The 13,842-nt window shown below is 40.5% G+C and overlaps 1 protein-coding gene across 1 annotated transcript; it reads left to right on the top strand.

Moving 5' to 3' along the window:
- The first annotated feature begins 10,239 nt into the window (after window positions 1–10,239).
- LOC143609419 (uncharacterized) lies at window positions 10,240–12,299 on the top strand. Its single transcript, XM_077084174.1, has 4 exons — window positions 10,240–10,303; window positions 10,379–10,648; window positions 10,745–10,980; window positions 12,130–12,299. The coding sequence occupies exons 1-4, from the start codon at window positions 10,240–10,242 to the stop codon at window positions 12,256–12,258; spliced, it is 699 nt and encodes a 232-aa protein (XP_076940289.1). The 3' UTR covers window positions 12,259–12,299.
- Window positions 12,300–13,842: the final 1,543 nt, after the last annotated feature.

Raw genomic sequence — 13,842 nt, 5'->3', positions numbered from 1 at the left:
AAAACATGAAATTGCGGATCAACACTGCAACACACTTCTGCTTGGAACAGTACATAATTTATAGTTTTTTTTTGTATGAAACTATAAATCAAACTCTCGTATTTAATTAATGCAAATACTTCAAAAACGGTATATTAAAATACCATTTAACTTATATTTTAGAATATAAATAGATATTCTAGATTTGTCATGTTATTATAATAAATCTAAAAAAAGTTGATAACTAATAAAACAAGTCAATGTACACTATGTTATGATATGAATCAAACGTGATTTCATCCACCAAAAATGAGGGTACATATAGAGAAGGATTATAACTAACTTCTAGCTATCTAGGGAAATATAATCAATACAATAATTACAATAATGAGAATATTATTTACAAATATAGTCGGTTTACTAAGACACCCCCTCAGCCTTAGCGGCAGCGCCACGAACGCAAAGACTGGATTTGAATCTTGAAAATAGCAGACGAGGCAAGCCTTTTGTGAAGATATCGGCGTATTGAAAGTCGGCTGGGATGTGTAGCACTCGAATGTCCTTGACACGAACTTTATCACGAACAAAATGTATGTCAATTTCCACGTTGTTTTGTTCGTTGGTGTTGAACTGGGTTCTCAAATAGGTACACGGCAGATAGGTTATCACAATATACAATGGTGGCTTGGCGAGTTGGGACAGATAATTCAAGAAGCAAGTTTCGTAACCAACTCGTTTCGGCAACCATGTTTGCAACTCCGCGGTATTTGGCCTCGGCACTTGATCAGGAGATGGTTGTTTGTCTTTTTGATGACAAAGATACGAGGTTTGAACCCAAGAAAATACAATAACCTGATGTTGAGTGCCTAGAGTCAGGGCATCCTCCCCAATCCACGTCCGAATAAGCGGTTAGGGAGGTGGGCTTAGAAGGGGAAATATGCAAGCCATGGGAAGTGGTGCCACGTATTTATCGAAGTAATCGTTTAAGGAAGTGAAAATGAGGTTCCCAAGGCGAGTGCATGAAAATGCAAATTTGTTGCACGGCATAGGATATATCAGGTCGGGTAAAGGTTAAATATTGCAATGCACCAGCAAGGCTACGATATAGGGTAGGGTCCGAGAACGGGGGCCGGACGTGGCGCTCAGTTTAGATGTCGTCTCAACAGGTGTGGCCGCCGGCTTACAAGTTGTCATGTTGGCGCGGGCCAATATATCCTCCGCATATGATTGTTGAGAGAGAAACAGCCCGCCATTTTTATGAGTGACCGAGGTGCCTAAAAAATGATGAAGTCGTCCCAAGTCAGACATGGCAAACTCACGAGATAGGGCTGTGATGATATTATTTAACAAAACTTGACTTGATGCGGTAAGTATAATAACGTACAATAAAAGATAAGCGAGCTGGTCACCTTTTTTATAATAAACAGTGAGGAGTCTGTTATGGCGCTTGTAAAGCCACTTTAGAAGGTAAGTAGCAAACCGTTGAAACCATGCTCGGGGTGCTTGTTTTAGCCCATATAAAGATTTCTTTAGTTTGCACACATGATTTGGACGTTCCGGATCCTTGAACCCGGGCAGTTGAAACATTGCACCGTTTCATTAAGATCACCGTGTAGAAAAGCATTTTTAACATCCAGTTGATGTATCGGCCATGAGCGGGAGGTTGCCAAACTAAGAACGGTACGAATGGTAGTCGGTTTTACAACCGGACTAAATGTCTCGTCACAATCAATGCAAACTTGTTGAGATTTTTCATTTACCACTAGTCGAGATTTGTATCGTTGTAATTAGCCCGATGCATTAAACTTGTGGCGAAATAGCCACATGCAGCGAATAACGTTTGCATCTGGTGGTCGCGGGATTAAATCCCACGCGTTATTGTTCAATAAAGCGCTATATTCGTCTTTCATGGCAGCGGTCCAATTTGGATCGGTGAGGGCGGTTTTATGTGAGGTGGGGAGTGGAGAAATGGCACTGGTGTGTAAGTTGAGAGGGACTTTGGGTTTTGAGATACCGGCTCGTAAACGCGTAGTCATAGGGTGTGTGGGTTAAGTTTGCATTGGTATAGGTGGTGGGGAAGGAGGGTGATTAGCATGTGTGGGAGAATGGATTGATGCAGGTGTGTGTGGAGGGGATTGTGGGTGTGAATTTGAGTGAGTGGAAACATGTGGTGGGGGAATATGAGGATGCGGAGATGGTACTTGAACTGTGGGTTGTGGAGTTGGGTTGACCGGTTGTGTAGGCTGATGGGTAGGTGCGGCCTGCTGGAAAACTATAGGAGATTGGTCATCTGATTTTAAGAATGAATAATCTCGTGGGCCGGTTAGAGGGATGGATTTAAACGGAAATGTGGAGTCGTCAAACACAACATGACGGGAGAGAATAACCTTTCCCTTGGATAGCTCAAGGCATTGATAGCCACGAAAGTTTTTCAGGTACCCAAGAAACACGCAAAGAGATGAACGTTGTGCGAGTTTGTTTGGGTGGGTGGCGGAGGTGTTCGGGTAGCATGCACAACCGAATACTCGAAGATGGTCATATGTAGGATGACGGTGGTAAAGGGCGGCCATGGGGGAATTATTATTTAGTAGTTGAGTAGGTAAAATATTGTGGAGGTACGTAGCAACGTGAATAGCCTCAACCCAATAGGATGGGGGTAAGTGGGCATGGGTAAGAAGGGTAAGCATGATTTCATTTATGCGACGAATCATACGTTCAGATTTCCCATTTTGTTGGGAGGTTTGGGGGCAAGAGAAATGAAATTGAAGACCTTTTGAGGAGGCAAAGGTTTTAAAATTGTGATTATCAAATTCACCCTCTAAGCCGCATTGAAACGATTTGATGTTGACTTGAAATTGGGTGAGGATATATTTATGAAACTTTACAAATTTGTCAAAAGTTTCCAATTAAAATTTAACGAGAATATCCAAGCATATTGAGTTTTATCATCAACCAAAACCATATAATATTTATAACCCGAGTTTCTTGGTATGGGTAAGGTCCACAAGTCACAATGAATAATTTCAAACGGTGACAACGTTTGTGACGATGAAGTAGAAAAGGGTAAACGTTTACTCTTAGAAAGTTGACAAGAATGACAAATAAGTTCTTTGCTACGTTTATTACATGAAATAAAATTATTCAAAATAAGCAAATTAAAGATAGATAATCCCGGGTGACCGAGACGGTTGTGCCAAAATTCTTGATCATGGGAGAAATGGAATGCTGAAGCAGTTGTGTTGATGACCGGGTAGAGTTGACTGTCACTATCATCTCTCGTGAGGATCTTCCTATCTGTGAAGTCCTTCACAGAAAATCCAAAAGGGTCAAATTCAATAGAGGTCCAATTGTCAATATTAAACTGACGGACTGATATAAGGTTTTTAATAATTTGAGGGGTAAAGAGAACGTTTTTAGGGTGTAAAGGTTTTATGGAAGTAGGTAAGGTGCTATTGCTCGATCCAAGAATCGGAATTCGCTGACCATTTCCAACAAGTATAGAACTAATTGAACTAGATAACAATGAGGAATTTAATTTACCTTGGTCATCGGTGATGTGAGAAGTGACGCCAGTGTCCATGTGCCATTGCCCATCATGGTTGTCCATGTGCATTGCAGCAAATGCATTACTCAAGTCTGTAGGGTCCTAGGCATTATATTCAGTTAAATGAGCCTGGGCAAAGGAGTTTGAGGTGTTGTGTGTAGGCTACTTTGGAGGGGCGGGCCCATTAGGAGTTGGGTTGTAATTCGGAATAGGCCAAGGTGGAGCAGCCCAACCGGTTTGGCTGGGGTAAGGGCTCGGTGGAGGTGGCGGGTGGTTCCAATAGTTGGGCCAGGAGGGCTGTGGGGTAGGATATGGTTGCCATTGGGTGTGGGTAGTTTGGTTTGGGCCTGAATATTGCCTTGGGTTGCCCCAAGGTAGGTTACGGTTTGAATTAGAAGTGAATGGGCCCATTCGGTTGTTAGAGCCTTGTCTTCTATTGTTACCACGCGGGCCTCCCCGAGAAGTATCTGATCGTTGATGAGGAGGGCACCGACTAGGGTTCTGGTCTTACACGGCAGCCGCAACAAGAGGAACTGCCGGTTCTCGTGCGGCTTGTCGGTCACGATCCGATTGAAGCATGTTACATGCGTCCACCCATGATGGGAGAGAACTGTTAATAAGGGCAGCAGTGACATCATATTCATTCGGTAGGCCACGAGTGAGTTGAAGAACCAATCTTTGTTCATTCATTGGCGAGTCCAAGTCAGCAAGTTGTGTCCCAATTTCTTTGAGGCGCTGGCAATATGCCTCAAGGGACGGCATGTCGCGAAGCTTTAAATTCACAAGCTGAGTTTCTAATGCAGCAACTCACAGACCTTTGTTATTTTGAAAAATATTCTTGAGTCGGTTCCACGCTTCGAGAGCCGTGGATTCAGTCTCAAGAACACGATCGAGTATGTCATGAGAGAGCGTCCCGTAGATCCACTGCAAAACAATGGAACCTATCTTTTGCCACGAGGGAAAATCCGGATCGTCTTTAGCAGGTGGTGGGGTGCCATCGATATGAGCGGAGACCTCATATCCCCTAGCATGGAGTTTAAACAATTTAACCCAAGAGGAGTATGAAACACTTTTGCCATCAAGTTCCCGTACCTTGTTCTAGATTTTAGTCACCATGTAAATGGGGTGGAGGGTAGGGGTTTTGGCAGGGGTTTCTGCCTCGGATTGGGTTTTAGTAGTCATGGAGACGTGGAGAGTGAAGGAAGACCGAAGTCTGCAAATGAAAGAGGAGGATGACCGAAGTCGGCTGGTAGGGTTTCTAAGATCTTTGTGTTAGGCTATTGATACCATGCAATGATATGAATCAAACATGACTTCATTCCACCAAAAATGAGGGTACATATACAGAAGGATTATAACTAACTTCTAGCTATATAGGGAAATATTAATCAATACATTATAACAATAATAAGAATATTATTTACAAATATAGTCGGTTGACTAAGACATTGTCATGATATTAAATAAAGACCTTTTGTGGTTCTAAAAACACAACTGTAGAAACATGAAATGAATCTGACCTGATCCATGACGATGTTTCCACGGATTTCGAGATGAACGAGCTGCGCCTTGATCTTCTTCTCCGGTAGCTTAAGATCTGCAATGGTTTTTGGGGGTGTGGAGGTGACTGCTAAGAAATCTCAAGGATCTCTTGTTTACAGACACAAAAATGGTTATGGTGGTGGCTCTTACTGAGAATGACCAACCCTTAATAAGGAGGTGGAGACTTCCTTATATAGGGAGCCTCATGGCCACCATCATGGTACCCTAATGGGCCTAGCCCAGTTAGGGTTACCTCCACAAAACCCCCTCAGCCCAATAATATTGTATTAGTCCATATAATAAAATAAGCCAGATATAATAAATTAAGGTCGTAAGCCGGGTTCAGTACCATACCCCTACAAGCCCCCCAAGTCCAGTGTTGCTCCTAGGCGTGCAAGCGTTTAGGTGGAGCGCTGGACTTCATAAGGTGTGTTAGGGTATGAGGCGGTTTTTTTTCCTTTTCTTCGGTCTTGTCTTTATTGTCTCTGAGTTTTGAGAGGTTTTCTCCATGATGGTGACATGTTGTGATCCTTATGATAATAATGGTGCACTGGCATGAATAAGATATAGCACACATCATAACAATAGTGGCGCGGGGCCTGATAGAAGATAGAGTGCGCATCTTGATAATAATGTAATGCAACTTGCGCGCGAGGCAGCTTACGAGCTATAAAAATAATGAAGCTTGCGCGCGAGGCGACTTACGAGCAATAAAAATAATGAAGCTTGCGCGCGAGGCGACTTACGAGCTATAAAATAATAAAGCATGTGCGAGTTGCGGCTTATGAGCTATAATATGATGATAATGACTGGCCCGCAAGGGCCTCTTCTACGCAGGATGACTATCCCAACCTGTTTTCAAAATAATAATGGAGGCACAAACGGCCAGATAATAATAATGTCATAGGTGCTTGTGCGACTCGTAGCCGAACCTGCAAAAACATATCAACTAAAAGTGGATGTATTACAAGGTTCCCATCCTCGGGCAAATTATGAGGTGTGCCCAACCTACGTTGGCGCGTGGCCGTTTGGGATATTATTAGGCTCCCGCCCTAAGATTCGGATGTCTTCCATCGCGATAATGTAGTGGTGGTATACCACGATAGTCCCCTAGTTCATTGAACTTGTAATATAAACTAGTTAATAAAGTTTTAATCGCAAACGTGTATCGATAGTGTAGAAACATGAAATGAATCTGACCTGATCCATGACGATGTTTCCACGGATTTCGAGATGAACGAGCTGCGCCTTGATCTTCTTCTCCGGTAGCTTAAGATCTGCAATGGTTTTTGGGGGTGTGGAGGTGACTGCTAAGAAATCTCAAGAATCTCTTGTTTACAGACACAAAAATGGTTATGGTGGTGGCTCTTACTGAGAATGACCAACCCTTAATAAGGAGGTGGAGACCTCCTTATATAGGGAGCCTCATGGCCACCATCATGGTACCCTAATGGGCCTAGCCCAGTTAGGGTTACCTCCACAAAACCCCCTCAGCCCAATAATATTGTATTAGTCCATATAATAAAATAAGCCAGATATAATAAATTAAGGTCGTAAGCCGGGTTTAGTACCATACCCCTACAGATAGTCCCCCAGTTCATTGCTGCTAAATAAGGTTGTCCTTATCCTGATTTGGATTAGACTATTGTCTCATTTGTTGTGTCGCTTACGCATAGGTTTTGGCTTTGTGTCATGCGCAGATGTTTCATGCGCTTGCGCATAGGTTTTGTGTCATGCGCAGATGTTTCATGCGCTTGCGCATAGGCTTTGTGTCATGCACCACGCGCAGATGTTTCATGCGCTTGCGCATAGGCTGTGTCATGCGCCACGCGCAGATGTTGCATACGCTTGCGCGTAGACTTTGTGTCATGCGCCACGAGCAGATGTTGCATGCGCGTGCGCATAGGCTTTTTGTCATGCGCCACGCGCAGATGTTGCATGCGCTGATGTGATATGCGTGAGCATGTGATGCGTAAGCATATGTAATATGCGTGAGCATATGTGATGCGTGAGCATATGTGATGCTTGAGCATATGTGATATGCGTGAGCATATGTGATGCGTGAGCATATGTGATATGCGCCACGCGCATAGGTTTTGGCTTTGTGTCTTCATGACATCCTGATTTCAAGCCTCGTCTATATCTTGTGGGTTGACCCGCCCCGCTCGATGTTAAGGCGGGTGCATACCCTTTCAAGCCCCCTAAGTCTAACGTGTCTTGTCTTGCGCGAGCGAGGTAAGAGATTAGACTTAATAGTTTGCCTCTGCACGTTCCTGCCACCATTTTGAACATTTGGGATGGTTGAATGGAGTTCGTAATTGCCAGAGTTAGCGTTGAACTTCAAGAAGGTCGCATGCGTTCCGTGACGGCGGAGTTTTACCCACCGGATCAAGTTGGTGGAATGTGATACGCGACTGCGCGCAAGCATCATGGCGGTGCGCATGTAGAGTGGCGGAATGGTTGATCCGCGGTGGCGCGCATGCGACGTGGCTTGTGTTATAAGAGGTTAAATTATGACGGCGTGTTGAGCGGAGCGGAGCCGCGTTCGGTCTTGTTTTCGGCGCGAAGCCGTATGGGTTTATGAGGATTCGCAACCTTTAAGTTTGGCGCGCGGCCGATGGCCGTATGGGTTTATGAGGATTCCCAACCTTTAAGTTTGGCGCATGGCCTTATGGGTTTATGAGGATTCCCAACCTTAAGTTTGGCGCGTGGCCTTATGGGTTTGAGGATTCCCAACCTTATAAGTTTGGCGCGTAGCCGTATGGGTTTATGAGGATTCGCAACCTTTAAGTTTGGCGCGCGGCCGATGGCCGTATGGGTTTATGAGGATTCCCAACCTTTAAGTTTGGCGCATGGCCTTATGGGTTTATGAGGATTCCCAACCTTTAAGTTTGGCGCGTGGCCTTATGGGTTTGAAGATTCCCAACCTTATAAGTTTGGCGCGTAGCCGTATGGGTTTATGAGGATTCCCAACCTTTAAATTTGGCGCGTGGCCTTATGGGTTTATGAGGATTCCTAACCTTTAAGTTTGGCGCTTAGCCGTATGGGTTTATGAGGATTCCCAACCTTTAAATTTGGCGCGTGGCCTTATGGGTTTATGAGGATTCTCAACCTTTAAGTTTGGCGCGTGGCCTTATGGGTTTATGAGGATTCCCAACCTTTAAGTTTGGCGCGTGGCCTTATGGGTTTGAGGATTCCTATCCTTAAAGTTTGGCGCGTGGCCTTATGGGTTTATGAGGATTCCCAACCTTTAAGTTTGGCGCGTGGCCTTATGTTTTATGAGGATTCCCAACCTTTAAGTTTGGCGCGTGGCCTTATGGGTTTGAGGATTCCCATCCTTAAAGTTTGGCGCGTGGCCTTATGGGTTTATGAGGATTCCCAACCTTTAAGTTTGGCGCGTGGCCTTATGGGTTTGAGGATTCCTATCCTTAAAGTTTGGCGCGTGGCCTTATGGGTTTATGAGGATTCCCAACATTTAAGTTTGGCGCGTGGCCTTATGGGTTTATGAGGATTCCCAACCTTTAAATATTATTGAAATATGGCGGCGGAGTGGTGACTCGTGGGCGCACATGCATGGTGGCGAAGTTTTGATCTTCGGCACTGCGCATGCATGGAAGCGGAGACTTGATCTCCAGTGACGCGCATGCATGGTAGCAGAATCTTGATCCTCCGCAGTGCCCTTGTATGGCGGCGGAGTGGTGACTCGCGGGCGCGCATGCATGGCGGTGAAGTCTTCTGCGCAAAACCAAAGGCATGGAGTCATCTTCCGACCCGCGTGTTGGGTTTTTGCGGGAGCGCATGCATGGCGGCGAAGTGATGACTCGCGGGTGCGCATGCACGGCGTCAGGAGTCTTATCTGCGATGGCGCACGTGCGGCCATCACATTTTTCCGCGATGGCGATGGCGCAGTATATGATGTAATTTTAAACCTAAAATCCAGATCTATAACCTAGATCTAGATCTGTAAACCAGATCCGAAGTGGAGAGGATTTAAAACCATCACAGATCCGGAGGCTCGACCGTCCGGATCAGGTAGTTTCTTTTTGGATCTACAAATCTTTTTCAGCTTCATTTTTACACAGATCTGGAAGCATCTTTTAGATCTATGGATCTTTTTGAGCTTTAATGGAACAAATCTTGAAACATCTTTCTGTAAACTTCCAAATCTTGATTTTTCTTGGGAGAGGAGAAAATCACAGATCTAGAATAATGGATGAACAGATCTGAGCACCGAGACGAAGATCGAAGGATAGCTTGTTGCCGTCCCACGGATGGCGCCAATGTAGAAACATGAAATGAATCTGACCTGATCCATGACGATGTTTCCACGGATTTCGAGATGAACGAGCTGCGCCTTGATCTTCTTCTCCGGTAGCTTAAGATCTGCAATGGTTTTTGGGGGTGTGGAGGTGACTTCTAAGAAATCTCAAGGATCTCTTGTTTACAGACACAAAAATGGTTATGGTGGTGGCTCTTACTGAGAATGACCAACCCTTAATAAGGAGGTGGAGACCTCCTTATATAGGGAGCCTCATGGCCACCATCATGGTACCCTAATGGGCATAGCCCAGTTAGGGTTACCTCCACAAAACCCCCTCAGCCCAATAATATTGTATTAGTCCATATAATAAAATAAGCCAGATATAATAAATTAAGGTCGTAAGCCGGGTTTAGTACCATACCCCTACAACAACATAAATAAATTAAAAACTAGAAAAAAAAAACAATTTTATACTATAAATGACAAGGATGAATTAATGATTTTGGGCATTTTATGCCATCATCGAAATCCGACCAAGATTCAAATAGATGTCACCTGGTTACTCTTATAAAAGCAGTCTTTATGTCATTAGAGGTACATAAAAACCTTCCAATATTAATCCCAACCTGTTTTTTTCCTCCCTTGGTCATGGAAACAAAATATTCTTTGAACCCTCAAAGAAAACCTGATCAAGATTTGAAAGAATGGGGTGTCAAAGCCCGCATGATTAGCCGCGAAAACACCATGTCAAGACGATTCTCAGCTTCTCATATTACGAGTTTTAGAGACGTTGACGTGTCCAAGTCTCTCCGCTCCAACTTCACCGTTTCCAGCACTGCATCTTCGCCGGGTTACACCCTCAAAGGTAAATTGCACAATTAAACGATTTTAGAATCCGTGTAACTAACTATTCATGAATTTGTTCTATGTAGATGAAATCGATCCTTCTACCTACTCGTTCACAAATGCGCTCAAAGGTGAGTTTACAGATCATAATATCTATATATGTATGTGTGATAATTAATATATTTTAAAAACCTACCTACGTACAGCATTGCAATTGAGATCAATAAACACCTGGGAGTACATGTCACCTGCAGCAGATGGATTCGCGTTGAATTCCAAGTGGAACGAGGCGGAAAGGTACATTTGCAACCCGCTCTCGGGTGAAGTTCCAATGGAGTGTTTATCGTCCAAAACACTTATGAATGGTCGATCTTTCCGGAACATAACCAACAGAATGACAATGTCCGCACCTTTAATCCATCATTCTTCAAGGATCCAACCTCAAAAGCTTGCTAATATTCATCCAATTGATCAAGGCTGGTTTCTAAGACATGCTTCGAATTCTTTTTGCTACCATCTATTACTCTTTTTTGTTTATGTTGCTCTATTAAAGTTGTGGATGGGTTATACAGATGAACATGAGGCCAAGGAAAATAAAATTGATGCGAGGTTGATGATGATGACGATGAAACGAGATGTGGGAATTCAAAGTACGGTAGACGAGAAGAGCCTGAGCCTGAGCCCGAGCCCGAGCCCGACTTCTACGCCTTCGATACAAGAGAGGTCGATTAAGTTCGATATGAAGCTAGATTCTTCCACATCAAGATCGAACTCAGAATTGGAGACAAAATGGAAACCCGAGTTCAAGGTAAATTAATAATTACTAAAAGTAATTATAAGATTTTTATATTTATATGCAAAATTGTAATATATGAACTTAAAGTTTCTAGCGGAAGATGTCGTTTGAATTCAAATATTTGAAAGTTAGGGATTTTATTTATGAAAATTATTGCTGATTTTGACATATTGCAACGTGTGGTATTCTATTTATGCTATATGAATTTAATGTTGGATATATGAAAGTATCAGATATTGTTAATTGATTAACGTTTCATTTATTATAGCAAGTTTGAATTTATATTTGTTATATGTTGAATTTATAATTATCAATAGCTAGGTATTGCCCATTTGTAAATTATAGACCAAAAATAAAATATAAATTATTATGTGTTTTTGAACGGCAAAAGTATATTATTGCAAAGAAAACAAATTAAAAATTTTGTGGAGCCCATTATTTAGAAAGCTAGAGGGTAAACCCAAAAGAATCATGCATTGTAAGTTTCTGAATCTGTGGCACATTCAACAGCAGGAAAAGTTTTGGTGTTACTATAATGATTTCTTACAATAACATTTAAAATAAATAAAAAATTTTACTCTAAAAATTGTTTTTACGTATAAAATCAGCTTTTTGAAAAGTAGACCTACTTTGGGGAAGAAGAACAATACATGAAACAAAAGGGTTCAATCAACTATTCAGAAGATATTTAAACATCATGACATCTTTTCTCCCTCTTTTCACTTTCACTTATCATTGCTTTTTAGGGCTTACATATTTTTACAGCTTTCTCTTCAATCATCTAATACTTTTAGGGATGCAAAGGAGCTAATCCCCTCATGAGCTACTTGAGACCGGATCATGAAAAGGTCGATCGAGCTAAGCTTAAATGAGCCTTATCTCAAGTTCGAGCTTAAAAGTAAGCTCATTTAGTAAACGAGCCTGAGCTTCACTTATCGAGCCCGAGCCAACTACTGAGTCTAAATGAGTCTGTCTGTTGCACATAAATTTAAGATCGAGATACAAATTCTTAGAATCCAATTGAAATCATTATAATTTTTTTTTACTTTAAACAATTCTTGTTATATATTATGTGTACATATTTATTATTTTTTTTATAACAGTTAATATGTTATAAATGAAAAGCATGTGAATATATTGAGTTGTAGCTTTCATGTACAGGAAGAAGATGCGGGGGGAGAAGAAGAAACAAAAGAAGATGATGAAGATAAAATGAAGAGATATGGTTGCATGTGCAAGCAAAAGAGTGGGTGTTTGTCCTTGAAGAGTTTCTGGCCAAGAAAAAAATAATTAACTTAACTTTAAGTATTAATTAGTGTTTAAAAGAAATAATAAATGTATGATGAGAAAAAAAAAATGGTCTGGATGTGAGGTTATCAATTTCCATAGCCTCGTGATCTGTAATAAATTTTGTTTTAGAGTATTTTGAGAAAATGTTGTTATTTTGTTTTCGTTCATGTGTAAATATCACTTACTAATAATCCTTTGTATTCATCACTAGTTTTTATCCCTCGTATCATTACGAATGTTGTATCACATTATTCGCTTCCAATATTTATACATGTTTTTGGATTTTAATTTTATTTATTGTAATGGAGTAAATAATATACTTAATGTTTAATGATAAAAAGAGTTTCATAAATAAATAAGATGTTATAACTCGGTGTAAAAGCTATCAGGGTTTGATGAAACCCATGACCCGCTTATTTTTTTACTATAAATGAGTTTCTTAATTATAAATAATATTTTTTAAATCGAATATTAATTTTTAGTAATCCTATTTTATTGGATTTTCATATCAAATATTTGGTAAGATTAAATTTTAATATAATGAGATGTTATAATCCGTTTAAGGGCTATCTGGATTTGGTGAGACCCATATCTGTGAATTCGGGTCAAATGCATGAGAAGCCTCTATTTGCAAATAAAACAATCTTGTGTTTTAAGAGAATGCATAGAACAACCAGATAGTTTTTTAATGTTTCGTTTATATATATATTTAAGGTTTAAGATATTCATAAAAGATATTTCCTTTTGTTTTTAAGGTTTCACTTACAAATCTATAATAATATATATAAACGAAAACCCAAAAATCCTATGTGTCGCGATGTGGTCGCTCCCACCTTTTATGGAAGCCACAAAATTTTTTAATTTTTAAATGGAGACCTCTCATTGATTTAATCCAAATTCATAGGTATGGGTCTTACCAAAACCAGATGGCTCTTAAACGGGTTATAACATCTCATTAAATTAAAAATTAATTTTACCAATTATTTGATATGAAAATCCTACAAATAGGAATATACTAAAATTTAATATCCAATTTAAAAAGAAAAAGATATTATTTATAATTAATAAACAATTTTTATAGTAAAAAACACAAGTGGGTCATGGGTCACCAAATCCAGATAGCTTTTAAACGGGTTATAACATATCATTTATTTATAAAACCCTTTCATCATCAAACCCTAAGTATATTATTAACTTTCTTACAATAAAGAAAATTAAAGTCCAAAAAATAAATATTAAAAAACAAAAAATGTAAAACAACCATTCTCTCAAGCCATCAGATTACTTTATTTGTAAATGAAGACTTCTCACGCATTTGACCTGAATTCACGGGTAAAGGTCTCACCAAACCCAGATAGCTCTTAAACGGGTTATAACATCTCATTATATTAAAAAATAATCTCATCAAATATTTGATATGAAAATCCTATAAAATAGGAATATACTAAAAATTAATATCCTATTTTATTTAAAAAAAAATATTATTTATAATTAAGAAACAATTTTATAATAAAGAAAATAAACAGGTAATGGGTATCACCAAACCCAGATAGCTTTTAAACCGGATTATAATATATCATTTAT

Source organism: Bidens hawaiensis, unplaced genomic scaffold, assembly GCF_021521415.1.
Source record: "Bidens hawaiensis isolate Kalapana, Puna unplaced genomic scaffold, B.hawaiensis_p1.1 tig00419622_1, whole genome shotgun sequence".
In the NCBI taxonomy this organism is placed as follows: domain Eukaryota; kingdom Viridiplantae; phylum Streptophyta; class Magnoliopsida; order Asterales; family Asteraceae; genus Bidens; species Bidens hawaiensis.
The sequence above is the reverse complement of the archived record's forward strand: the minus strand, read 5'-3'. Positions and strand labels throughout refer to the sequence as shown.